General features: G+C 38.5%; 1 protein-coding gene across 1 annotated transcript; it reads left to right on the forward strand.

Annotated features, from left to right (window-relative positions):
• LOC145483691 (D(1)-like dopamine receptor) lies at nt 1-9,769 on the forward strand. Its single transcript, XM_081462233.1, has one exon. It carries the CDS (start codon nt 7,121-7,123, stop codon nt 8,201-8,203), a length of 1,083 nt encoding a protein of 360 aa, XP_081318359.1. The 5' UTR covers nt 1-7,120; the 3' UTR covers nt 8,204-9,769.
• Nucleotides 9,770-14,333: the final 4,564 nt, after the last annotated feature.

Below are 14,333 nucleotides of genomic sequence, written 5' to 3' on the forward strand. Positions count from 1 at the left end.
TGTAACATGTAAATATTTCGTCATACCGTTGAATGCCTGTTTACGTCAGTAAACGTTCACTGTCGACCGAACTCGTTCAGTTCATGTGTAGGTTTGTTGTTAAGAATTGTTCGGGGGAGGGGACCTCCCTGAAAATTGGAAAGACTGAAATATAAAGGTCAAGTTTTTTGCGTGTCTGGACTTGCTAACAGCGAATTACGTCATAGCATTGTCAATGTTGCTGTAGCTGCCACGTGCTAAATTCTATGAGTGTTTGAATCCTCTGTTATCAGAAAACGTATTTCGTTATTTGGCCGCCAATTGCCCCTAAAACACAGAAAAACTGTTAAAGAGATTGTTCTTCCCCGAGGGAACCCAATTTTACCACTAAAAGATTAAGACACGTCATTCAAACTAGAATTTTGTCAAGACGAAACCTCACCGCTGTTCAATGGCTAACTGCAAACTTGAGTTCCGTTTAAACTAAAGAAAGTAAAATATTTACCATGCTTCAGGGACATGTAAAACCCCCCATTGGTAGTAATTAGTCAATAATTGATTTGTTTTAATAATTATTTGATGTATTTTTAGATATAATGAATTGGTCTAAAAGCTCAAAAGGTCTTACTGTTCCTTAAGTACGCTGCAAATTGTTTCTGTTTTGTAAACAAAAAAACAAGTCTCGGCTGTAAAATATGCTTTTGTTGTAAAACAATAGAGAATTAGATTTTGCCTTCTTCGTGGGCTACAACATTAAAAGCCCACTCGATTTCTTTATTGTTAGTGTTACGTTTAATTTTCATAAAAAAGTTATTATTCGTTACTGACTAACGAGTTCTTCAATAAAAAATACTTTATTGCGACAAAACTTTTCTATTTTAATCGCGCTATTTCTATTTTAGGGCATTTCATTTTTTCATCCTAACACCGTGCAAAATTTGAAAATTTTTGACCTGAGTTCAGCATTAAAATCAGATCAAACACGTAGAAAATCCACAGGAGTGAAATTTTAAATTGAAGGGGAAAAAGACACCGCGGCAGTGGGATTTCACATACTAATGGCGGGATTAGCCAAGAACAATAGCAAAAAAAAAAAACAACAAAAAGAACAACAGCAACCAAATTTAAAAAAACCACTCCTTTGTTTCTGAAACATTTAATGTCTTTTTCAATGCAGCAAATAGGTCAGTGTGAGAAAAACAACTAGAATGTATTTCTTTTTAAGTGGACACTTTTGTTTTATCTTAAGGTACCTTGCACCTGACAAAATTCCAATTTGAGGTAGACATCATGGCATCCTTTTGATTCTTGCTATATAGGTGTAACAGTTATTAAATAAAAAGCATAATTTGGTATCTTCTAGATTGACTATGATTGAACATCCTGCCAAAGTGCAAGAGTAGTAGTTTGTCAGTTAAAACTTAAAAGTCTGGTCACTTGTTTTAAAATTCGACCGTTCATGCGCTAATTACGTAACTTACTCACGCAAAAAAACTTGCCTTAATTGTTTACTGATAAGATATTTCTATCTACACAGGATTGTATTAAAAAGAAGCAAATAGAAAAGTTTAAAAAAACTTGTTTGCAAACACGTTTTAGGAGATGAGGGGTGTCTTTTAGCGTGAAAGCTTGAGTGTTAATGTTTCACAACATTGACGTTTTGGGAACAAGTAGTCCGAGTAGCAAATTAGGGTGTTTAGGACAAATTGTATTTTCTCACTTAAAAGGTCGGTTATGTTTCTAAACATAACCGAACATTAAAATGTTTGTACAGTTGATAAACAGCGTGATAGCAAATGTTTAATTGTTTCTCCTTTGGTTAACAAGATAGCAAGCAAACAAGTAATGGAATCATAGTACCTTACATACAACAAGTATAAAATTGGGGTTAACACTCACACAGGTACACACTTAAGCCAGTGTTACCTCTTTCGTTTGATTTTTGTGGTTTGTGTTTAAAATGCTCAAGTATTAGTGGTTAGACATGTGTTCGTTTTGGGGGCTTTTGCTTGAAATCGAAAACTACCTTTTTTTCTTTCCAACCTGATTAAAAAAGAAAAACAATAGATGGTTAGTTTATTATTTACCCTCATAGATGAAATAACTATTTTTGTAGAAAAGAGTGATTTCAGTCTTTGGATCGAAACCTTAGAAGCTGCACCTACACTGCACAAACTGAATAGGAACCAGGGACCCGTTTCTCGAAAGCCCCGAAAACCTTTCGGGCCCGTAAAGCCATTTTCAGTCCATCTGTATCTAAAAACCGAGAAGTGTATGCACCTGAAACTTCTTGTATGAAGGGAACTTCTCTTCATATTAAGAATATGTGAACAAAACAGCTCTGTAATCGTAAGGTTCGAGATTTTGCTATGGCTTTACGGGCCCGAAAAGTTTCCGGGGCTTTCGAGAAACGGGCCCCTGATTCTATATTACAAAACGCACCATATTCTTTGGCCTCCGGGTAATAAACGGTGTCCATGTCTAAGACATCTAGTGCGTTCATTTTATTGATCTCATTTCTATCGTGCATATCAGGCGTGTCAGTCTGTCTGTCCACTGAGCCTTGGGCGGCCAGTAATCTGTCAATTCATTTACTGACAGCAATTTTAAAAATGTCAGTCTGGAGCAAAAAAAGATTGCTCTAGAAAGTTGAAATTATTCAGGTATAATATGCTCCTCTGAAGTACATTGTGATGTTTCCGCACATCTTTTTTTATCTCTTCCTTGCAAACATACAAAAACATTTTCTACTATATTCTCAAATTCTCAAACAAGTCCGTTCGACTTTCAACTATCTACCACACCTACTAGCGTTTTTGTTTAATTCGGCCGTGGACTAACCTCGCTTTTAACATTTGACAACGATCTACCAATAACCTCTTTAGAATTCAGTTCAATACGAATAAGAGCTGAGTCATTGTCATAAGACTCATCCGTTGATTGTAGCACAAGCTGGCAGTCACTAGCATGTTCATTTCACTTTTCACCTGTGTAAATAAACCGGCCCAAAACATAAGCTTCCAGAAGCGTGGACCAATACAATAAGATTACAGCACTCGCTTGATTGCATGTTAATATGTAGACCACTTTCATTTGTGATGTTGAATAAAAGTTAAATTGACACCTACATCCTTAATAAACGGCGCCAAACGCACGAATTCTGTTTACATGAAATAAAAACGTGTTCTTGACGACGGAGATTTCAAAGTCCAGGAGTACTCGTTATGGGATCTGTTGGAAAGTTTTCAGGTGAATAGCTTCTGTATCTTTGCGTTAGTTATTTCTTCATTTAGTTAGATGATAAAAAGCCTAATAATCATACTAGAAAATAGACTTGTTAGTCCCGCGGCTGCTGGCTCATAAAATAAATTTTTGAAATTAATTGTGAAACAATAAGTCTTAACTGCAAATGCGGAATTTTTGCCTGTTTTAAAGGACATTTGTGAAGCTGACTGGGAGAGAAAACACCGCATGTCAATCAACGTTTGTTAAGTCTTCAGTCTCAAATTCAGAATCAAAAAGACATGTCACTGTATAAATAATGTCATACAAATGCTTCCATCTTTAAATTTAGAAAAAATAATGTAAGCCAAAAAACAAGTCGTGTCTGTCCAAAAGCTGTCGACGAACGACATAACCACGAGTGAAAGATGTTCTTGGCGGGGATTTATTAATCCACTCAGTCATGTGCGTACTTGATGAAGAGGAAGAAAGGGATTATCCTTATAAAATAGGAAGAAGGCATTCTAGCTTTGTCTTGGTTAAGATGCGATTATTTCACTCCCAAGATGAGAAAGTACTTAGTAATTCTGATTTGTGTTTGGACTTATTGAGCACTGATGAAAGGAAATGATCTACAGGCGGTTAAAAGGGATTTGTCAAGTGTTCTCAAATTTTTGAAGTCTAAGGCGTGAAACTCTTTCGCTTTTGTCGCCATCGGGTCTGGATCTCTTAACTTATCCGAGCATTTCATCGACATGTATATAGAAAGATGTTTGTCCTGAAATTTAGTTACAATTGTGGGTTTGATGTTTTTATTCATTTAGATAAACTTGATAAACGACGTGCTGTTTTAGACGCTTTTAAAGAACAAAGGCACTTGCTCTGTTGTAAATATGCAGATTATTTCCTTTTGTGTGTGAGTGGAAAAACCAATTTTCAATGCGGGGAACATTTGATATTATATCCAATATTTTTCGTCATAACTAGAAGAAATCAAAACCACAATTGATCATTACCTCAGCCGTGAACTTCGTGTGAATATCCTGTTACTTAGTGGTTTTGGAAAATATTCGGAACAGATTTTCCTTATCATAAGCAACAACAACACCGCATCGCCATCATGGTGCGTAAGTTGACACGACTTAATTTTTATTTGACTACAAGAAATAATGTTACGACAACGCAAAATTATTTTGTAATATTTGAAATTGTCTTGACACTGACAGAAATCACGAAATCAAAACCTAGTTGTGTTGAAAACCTCCAGGACAAAACTGACCTACTACTCTGAAAATAGCAACGATGGTAAACATTAAGAAAACATTGACCCTTGAACATCTACAGCAACTTTAAAATCCATTATAGACTGAAACTTTGCTTCTTGTCTGGCTCTAGCAAAAATCACTGAACCGCAAATTATACCTTCTAAACACTATATTATAATTTTTGACGTAAAAAAAAAAAAAGTTGTTTTTTTTGAAGTACTCTCGAATACGAGGTGGTTTTAAAATTTTCCAACCTTTATGTTGCGCATGCGTATTCAGTCAGCGTTTATGATACGCAAGTGTTGGATATGGACCGCATTGCCTTGTAATTTGTAAACAAAATTTTATGGACAATAATTCTTGAGTTAACGTTATCATCACCATTACTAAATTCACTTGTTAACTTCTCCTTCTGTCGCTGACCGAATACATAAACTGACACTTTCTAAGTACCACATTATCAAAACTCAAGGTGATTCCTCATATATACTTAAATGACTAAACCACTTTCAACTGCTAAATAAGTCACTGATTCTGCCCGAGTGTCTCTCCTTTGGCGGCGATGAATTTAATAACTTTAGACGATGAATTGTAACATTTAAGACGATTGGAACTGTCTGAATGAACTCGACTCAGTTTTACTCATAATAATCAACGTCAGTTATAATTTAAAAAAAAAAACCCGGAAAATTATTCAGTTTCATCTTAAAAAATCATTTCACTATAAATTTTTTAAGGAATTACAAATGTTCTTTGTCGTGTAATCGTCTTTTGTTTTAGACTGATTTGTGGGTCTTAAGAATTTTTATTTGCTGTTGCTGCTTCGAGTCAGTCAGTGTTTAGAAATGACTTTTGACACATTACGAGATAATTCACTCTCAACAGTGGAAAATGTCAATCGCCTTATTGTTGGTTACACGTAAATTAAAATGGTTGATGCTTTTCTGTTCTCATCTTGGTTTTCTTTCTTTTGTGTTTTGTTAATAGTTCAAATGAGCCACTACTGAGCTATATCTCGTTCGATCTTTTTTAAACGCCTCCATGTAAACCGAATTTCATGCAAAATTAACTGCTCAGTGGGGAAGGCCTCTAGAGAAAAACTACCAGTTCAACTGATATTATAGCTATATGCTGAAGTGATAGTCAATTTAAATAGACAGACCAGCGATGAAAGCTCAGGTTTATTACAAGCAGAACACGTTATTCGGGTGATGCAGTGTGTTTTCAAGGTACATGAAGGTACAAAGTCGAAAGTCTTTCAGTTCTTTAAGGAATTTTCCTCAGTGAAGGTCAAGGGAACATATTTATATTTATCTCTTGTTTGAAATTGTTGGAATCTTTACAAGTTCGTGTATTGCGTGCAAAAATTAAGATTACATGGATAAACATGAGGATCACTTTGCAACCTTTTTGGCCTTTCAATTTCCCCTTTTCCTAAGACTTGAAGCAATCTTGATGGAAATCCTGATAAGACCTCTCTGGGAAAAAATGACTCCGTATTTGAATATTGGGATACGATCACAGCATCGATAATGGCAATCATTTTAAACTCAAAATTCTTGACAAGAAATACTGTCACAATTTTTTTTCAGTGTAAGTTAATTATCCTCAAGTCTTCCTTCACTTGAAGCAGGAACAGACCTAGTTTATTGCTGCTCTGCGACTCTTCATATCGTTTCAATCTGAAAAAACGTCATTTGACGACGGCAATCTAATTAAAATATTCCAATTCCTGAGTAGTGACTCCAGCGGAAATTTGTTCAAACGTTTCAGTAGTCTGTACATGTTCCGCAGACGATGGTTCAGGAGAAAATATGTTTGATTTCATGTAATAATCAAATTTCCGAGCTTCTGTTTCTAACGAAAAAGCAGCAACTGAGGTCGAAGAAACTCTTAACTACAATTGTGACATGTCAACGTCGAGTTCACAGATGCATCAATGTTAAATTATATACCAAACCCACGAATTTGCCACATTCAAATAAGCTCACTTTGACATGCGAGAACTGTTTCTTTTCTAGTGCATTTGATAAAGGACGTCATGTTTGAAGAAACTTAAGATCAGAAATACAACCCTTATCCCATAGATTACAGAACAGCAACAACAATAGCAAACAGTTGCTGCACACCAAGGCAAATGAAGAGGGATACTGAAGAGTATATGGAAAATAATTTAATCTAAACTCGCCACCTTCGTTGAGAGGTCTAGGGCAGATATATGATGCAGTAGCCCATGTCGTTCAATGAGTGTAAAAGATACTCCTATCTCCATTCTGATTTAGCTGATCTTTTTGCGGGGGAGATAAAAAGATCAAGTGCAAATAAACATTGTGCGCGTACGTGCACGACTGGAGTTAAAATGAACCTTCACTATTGAATTAATTTGTCAGAACTTTAATTGTTTACTGCAATTGCAATCATCTCCATGTTGGTCATTTCTAAAGTCCGTTGATGTATTACGGCCTTGCTCGGTCGCGGTTCAGGGAAGATGATGCTTGACAGCGAAATCAGTTTTGAAGGCAAGGATTAGTTTTATGTCGTAGTGAAGAATTCTCAGTTTGTTTTTTCTCATGCAATAATTTTTTTCAGGAGCTTCGTTCAATACCACAAGAAACTCATCAGCCGTTCAAAGTGAAGCTAGTGGCTACTTAAAAATGACTTACGATATTCTCGTTCCATGGACTGTTGCATACTCTATGGTTGCCGCAGCCATTCTGTTTGGTAATGGCCTTGTGATAATCTCTTTTGTCAAGAACAAGTTTCTTCGTACTCATACCAACTACTTCATCGTTTCTCTGGCAGCCACTGATTGGTTCGTTGGCATTATCTCCATTCCTTGGTGGATTGTTGTTCTGTTTATTAGCCATGAAGGAGAAACTTGGTATGCGTATTTGCACGACATTTGGGTGATATTTGATATACTTGGCGGTGTAGGTTCAATACTGCATCTAGTTGCTTTAAGCTGGGATAGATTTTGTGCCATTGTATGGCCTTTGAGCCATCGTATCTACACCAGCAAACGCTACTTGTGTATTTTGGCCTTAATTTGGTCGATAGCGATTCCAGTTGCTCTGTGTTCCAAACCGGGAATGGCATTAGCACCAAAAGCATACAACGTGACTGTCATAGTACTTTGTTTTTTCGTTCCACTGTTTATTGTGTGCGGAACACAAGTTGCCGTAGTTATTTCTATTCGCAAGAACAGGGTGCAGAACTCTTACAGGTTTAAAAGGAGTCTTCGCAAAGAGGTCCGCGTTGCCAAGACAGTAATCGTAATGATTGCGTTGTTCATCATTGGGTGGCTTCCTTTCTTCACACTCTCCTTGATCACTTACTTAAAGCCAGAGATAAAGCCTTCATGGCAAGCGATCTGCGCTGTAAAATTCCTTCAGTACGGAAATTCAGCCGTCAATCCAGTGTTGTATGCTCACAAGTTCCCTCACTTCCGTAAAGCGTTTGCGGCCATACTGTGTCCTTGTCGCGAAGTGAGCAAAACGGCACGAAACGTCGGAGAGAGTTTCAGGACCACATTATCTTCCTTCGCTTCTGGTTCGATTCGAAAGAAAACAAGCGCAAGTTACTGGACAAGCTTGCAGTCAGCTATCTATAATCGTGATAACAGTTCGAACTTGGATTCGTCGCCGCACAATTCGGCACGCGACACTGGTACGACTGATCGACATTCCGCTTCCGAGGAAATCGAACTGCAAGGTAGCAACTCTAACGGTTCTTCATAAAGAGAACCAAAAGTATATTGTCGCTCTGGAAGCAACGAAGTTATAACCTTAATAGTTCTCTCCCTAAGAAAAACTTTTCCTAGGAGTGGTGATTGGTTTTAGATATAACAATGTTGGAAACTGACATTTTTCTTTGATTGCTCATCTTTACTGATATTGAAGAAAAGAGAAAACCGACATGTGATCACTGTAACAATAATGTATTATGCCGGAGAAAACGAATTTACGGATCACAGGCAGGAGTCAAACGTTCTATAGATTAGTGATCATTAATCAACCAATCAAGCTGATCAATAGATTTGATTGATCGATTGACCGACCGCTCGGCTCCGCTGCCAGCTGATCGACCAAGCCAGGGATCAATTGTTGAAAACTTTTAACAGACTTAGCGTTAACTCGAAATATAAATCTTAAATTGCTTGAGAAGTCTAATTCATTCATGCTATGTTAAAATATCTCATCTACCGAGATTACTACTTTTTTCGCAGTGGTGTGAGACCTAAAGCATGTTTTGCTTTGAAGGGTATAAGAAAAGTGAGGTCTGTTAGCTTCTGAAACGCTGATGTCACTACTCGCTTACATGACAACAACAACAAGCTTACATGAGTGCGAGAGTTGGTCAACTCGGGGCGTTTCCTTAATTATTTGCTCTTAGAAAACTTGGACCTGTCACAAAATCGTCAAGTTACCGTAATCTGTAAATCTATAATTCGACTTAGTGTACGAGGCTCTAATTTACCTTTGATGGTTCTAAGGTGGGCGCTTATTGGAGACGAGGTGCTTATCGAGGACGGGGCGCTTATTTCATTTTAAACATATACATAAGAATTTGATACATTATAATCTGATGAAGAACGGCAGATACTGTCAGTTTAAGTTCAACATTACGTTCAAATGAGAAAACGAACTTAATTCATCCATCTAATCGGTCTGTTCTATGTTAGTGTCATAAATGTCACTTTTTTTATGGAGGCGCTTATTACAATATGGTCGCTTGTTAAAAAGGTGCACTCGAGGGGAGCGCTTATTACTAAAGGGAGACGGGCGGCGTGATAGATGGGTGGGTGATAATGACGATGATAATATAATAGAGGTGGCTGACAAAATCTCTAAATAAACATATGATTAAGGAAGAAAAACGTGCAAGCGATTAAATAATTCGACTGAGGTATACATGGAAGTGGGTTGGGTGAACTCGAATCTCATATCATACTCACTGACCGAAGTATTTACTGCAGCGTTAATAACCGTTAAAGTTTAATTGGGAAACCCCGGGCTTTTCAACGCCTTCTTCATTAGCACGTATGTGAATATTTATATGCATATAAAACATGGCTGTAAAAATTTAATCAATATTCGAAAATTGAAATAAAATAATATGGTTAGTGTTGTTACAATTTTGAGAACACTTCCAGACCTTCCACGAAACCTTTTTCTCTTATTCATTGTATTCTTCCTCCCGTCAGTCTTGCCTTCTTGACAACGTGTTGATAAAAGCTTTTAGTATCACCCAACTAGTGGACTAATGAAAATCCTGCATTTTAATTGGTTACGTTACTAGAGGATTATTAGTAATAGTCCTCGAGTAGCGAAATTGGCGCAATCGAGCGTGACGCTTTCTTCAGTTTTATTCCCAAATAAATAAATTTCTGCAACTTGCATTTGCCAACTTTATTGTTGCCTTTTCTGTCCGACTAGTTGGGTCATACTAAAACAATTAGACCCTTCGCCCTCAAGGGTCACGGGTCCATGGCCCATTTGGCTTCGCCTCATGGCCTATTGACCCGTAGCCCGCAAGGGCTACGGGTCTAATTGTTAAATATTACATGGCACTGTTTGTAACCACACTTGAAAATTCAAGCTTATCCCTTAACACTGTAGTCATGTCAAATAGTATAAATACTACTTCCCCAAAATACTGAACAACCCATAAAAAGGCAGCCCCCTACGAGATTAAAATTCTAAAAGCTTAATTAATTATTCCATGGAGCATTACCTTTGAGGGGAGGCGCGGTGGCCTCATGGTTAGTGCGCTCGTCCCCGGATCGAGCGGTCCGGGTTCGAACCCTGGCCAGGAACACTGTGTTGTGTTCTTGGGCGAGACACTGCCTTTCTCAACCCAGGGGTATAAATTCCGGGGGAGTGACCTGCGATGAACTAGCATCCCGTCCAGGGGGAGTAGAAATACTCCTTGCCGCGTCACGCTGCAGAAACCAGGATAAGCTCCGGCAGCTATGAGCCAGTTGGCTCCGAGGTTTCACTATTACCTTTGAGGGGTAGGACGCCTGAACCTCAGCGATTTTACGAATGTAAGGAATCTCATATTCTTGGTAATGTCTTAATGGACCGGGCTGGGAATTGTTGTCAAGGTTAACGCATCTATCATGGCAAAAATTAAAACGCTGGTGCTCGATAGAGAAGCAGCTCCAGCCAGCTTACTGATGATGCGAGGCAGCAGAAGCCGAGAGTAAACTGCAACACAGGCCAACCCGCTCACAAACCCGAGACAAAGTCAAAAGCTTTCCTTGGAACGTGCAACGTCAGTTGCTTCATTATAGAAGAGGGGTCAGACTTGTCCTTATGAAGGGTAAAGATTCACCGGTGCAGAAAACTAGTCACAGTTTGAGAAAAAAGTGGCCAACGTACAAAAAGACAAAATTTTCTTATCGGTGCCATTCCCTTGACTTATAAGAAGTAGCGCATGACAATAGGGAGGCACTGTGCTGCAGTCAGTAGGACGCCGTCTTGTAATCCGGAGGTCTCCAACATACTACAAGCTGAATTTGCTCCTCGTTAGACCCGAGTTCAAATCCTCAGTCACGAAATATAAGAACCCAATTGTTTAATAAACTCCAATACCCCAGTTAGTTAGGGCTATTTATAACCACGTTGTATCTGTCTGGATCCGTAAAAACATAGCAACAGAATTTGACTTGTCACTGATAATCTTGATACAATTCTGTCCTAGAGCTAGCTAGCGCTTTCCACAAAGCTTATCGTAGCTCAAATAAAAGGAAAGAACTCTCCTGTATACCTTTAGAGGCCAGGAAAACTAAATTCACCGTCTTTTCGTTGAATCATGAATTGTACAATTTAATTAAGAGTGCTTTTAACATGAAATTGGAGTCTAGATCAACACGAACGTCCAGATATCAAAACCGCCTTTCTAAAGGCCTGCATCGTCCTAAATGGACTGAACAAGAGCTTCCTACATCGAGAATCGATTGAAATTCAAACAAACTAGGCCATAGTTAGCAGTAAGCGAACACTCAACATGTTGTCGTTACGTCAATTATCGACTGGAAGCCACGCAAAAAAATTTCTTCCGCGCTAGCGAATCACGGTCAGTTCTGATAGTTAGCCAGGCCGAGAACGCCTAAAATTGATAAAACAACGAAATTCTACTCACGATTGGCGCGCTTGACCCAATGTTTTTCACTCCGTTCCTAGCCATGTTTTGCTCGCAAATAGCAATGTTCCGGATGTACTTGAATTTCGTTGGGCGGGAAATGCCATATCCAGACTTCAAGAGATTTTTTTCCAAGTCTTAAGCGGCATCAAAGTTCAGGGCAAATAACGCCGACAGCAGCTACAAATGTTTAGTCCATTGCACGTCTAAGTCATAAATTGATGTGGCTAAAGCTCTTTGCTGTCTACAGCAAGCACAACATTATCGCCACAGTGCAAACGGCCTACTATTACGGGGCTAAGTGACGCCCCATTTACATGTAATAACATGTAATACGTCTCAGGACCGCTCCATGTACGATAATGGACGACGCTTGCTAACATATCGTTAGACTTGCACCTTTATTGGACTTAATGATGTCCTCGGGCAGACTTCCTTTAGACAGCAGTTACAGAACGCTGATCGGTGGGCTCCTTCTCAGAGTCACCGCGCGAACTGAAATTCAGACAAGTGTAGTCTGGGCTAAAATTAACAGTAATAGACCATATTCGTATTCTCGGTATTGGACTGGAACTAGCTTGCAGTGGAGGCTCATGTGGGGGATTATCATTAAGGCGGGGGTTAACTTGAAGGCCATATTTTTGCTGGGTTTTATGGTTTGAATGCAAATATCTCGTTCACGTTTCAAGCAGTGAAAAATCTCTTTGCTCATTTCACATAGCTACGTTTTGGGCTGTTTTGTGAATTTTTTTGGTGATTTTTGGGTATATTTGGGGATAAATAGTCTTTCTCAAAGGATAAGTAAAATTTATGGAAATAGGAAATTTTGAAGATTTGATGTTGTTTTAAAATTAGAATTTGAAGTTAGAAATTGGTAGACGTACACCAAACAGTTGCCCACCAACCCGGGGTGCCCTTTTGGGGGTACTCAACTGTCTGGTGGTGTTCCAAACCCCTTTTTATCCTTTTAATCCCTCTTTCAACTTCCTAAAATTTCACTTCAATTCTTGTGTACCCCCGCCTTGAACAGGGATAAATGCTATTTGCATTTGAAAAGACTCCCCTCATTAGCCTCAGTTGCAAGCTAGTTCGAGTCCAATACCGAGAATACGAATATGGTCTGTTGAAAAGGGGAGGGGTAGCGATAAATAACGAAAAAATGGACAAATAAATAAAACACGCAGCAAGAAGTTCCCTACATTTTATTCTAGGTAAGATTTACAAGCTGCTGCCATACGGAAAGCAAAGAAAAAAAAATTAAATAATAAAAAAAAAAGAAATAAAAACCGCTTGACTTCTTTAACACTGTTTTCATAAATCCAGACATATGTAGTTCCTCGTTAAATTAAAACCAGAATTCTCAAGTTAACTATTATATGAGGCCAAAGCAACTTTAGCATTCTCTTTATTAACCCAGAGATTGCATAAGCAATCTATAGGGTTTTAGTGGTGGGGCAGATTATGCAAACAATATGTAAATGACGACCTTCCATCATCTGTAAGCTTTTTGGAGTAATTCCTCTGACCAGTAGATAAAGCTCCCGAAATCACTGTATTAGTCAATCTTGCAGGCACGTGTATCGCTTTACATTACAAGGTCTAGCTGCGATTGTTGCACTAAAAATGGAAACTTGTTTTGTTTGCTTTTTGGGTATAGTTCAGTTACCATTTCTATTACAATTCTAATCTTAAATTAACAGTCAACTCTAAATAAGACCAAACGTTGGCTTTTTTAATACGCATTGGGAACGTTTTAGATGACAGAGGTGAAGTTGCTGGGAGCTGCTATTTTAAATTTCCGCTCCGAGGTTTGAAGTTTAGTAAAGATTGACAAGAGGCAACCCTCTCTACATATCGATGGTACTACTACTGGAGGGTTGAGCTCCTGAAATTAAATTTCGGAAATCAAAGCGAACAGTTTCCTTGAGGCCACCGTAGCGTTTGTCGAAAAAGTCTCTAATAAAGAACACCGCGATCTCGCAAGCCTCTAAAAGGCTCATGATTACGCCAGATTATAACTTTCAACCGCGGGCGTGGAATCCACCACAAGAATTTCCTGCCCAGCCAGATAAGTCGCATTGGAAGACGAACCCCGCACAGCGGGAGCGAGGAGAACTAGAGAGAACTTCACGAATTGAAATGCAATCCGAGCATTAACATTTTGCCCACAGACAAAAATTGTTGGGCTTGTTCAAGCTGATACACTTTGGCACTTGAATAGGCTGATGAACTATCATATCGCAAAGTCACACAACGGCTCTCGCGAAAAGCTTTATATATCTATTTGCAGTATATTTAAGAGTCTGTCCACGAGAGGACCAGGCAGACGTGACACATGCCATCTCACCGATTTCTCTCAAACTTTCACAGATGATTAAGGTCATTAAGTTATTCAAGAGTCCAAAGTAGCTCGGACTCCCGGTCAATCCCTGGGGTATTAGGGCTTTCACATCAAATCCCAGGGATAAAACCCCGAAATTAGCTCTAAAATTGTACTTCCAACAAAGATTTCTCACACTAACAGAATGCGATGGATTTTCATCTTGTTTCATCCAACAATTCTTTAAACCTTAAGCAATGAAAGGTCCAAAGTTGGAGTGATTTGAAATTATTCTCGCCAATCTAGAACATTTGAAAATTAACCATGTCACGCAATAATTTTAAGAAACCACAAATTAGTCTTTTTAAATTGCAAATATCTCCAATGGGCAACGTTGCATG

This window comes from Orbicella franksi, chromosome 4, assembly GCF_964199315.1.
Source record: "Orbicella franksi chromosome 4, jaOrbFran1.1, whole genome shotgun sequence".
Lineage (NCBI taxonomy): Eukaryota > Metazoa > Cnidaria > Anthozoa > Scleractinia > Merulinidae > Orbicella > Orbicella franksi.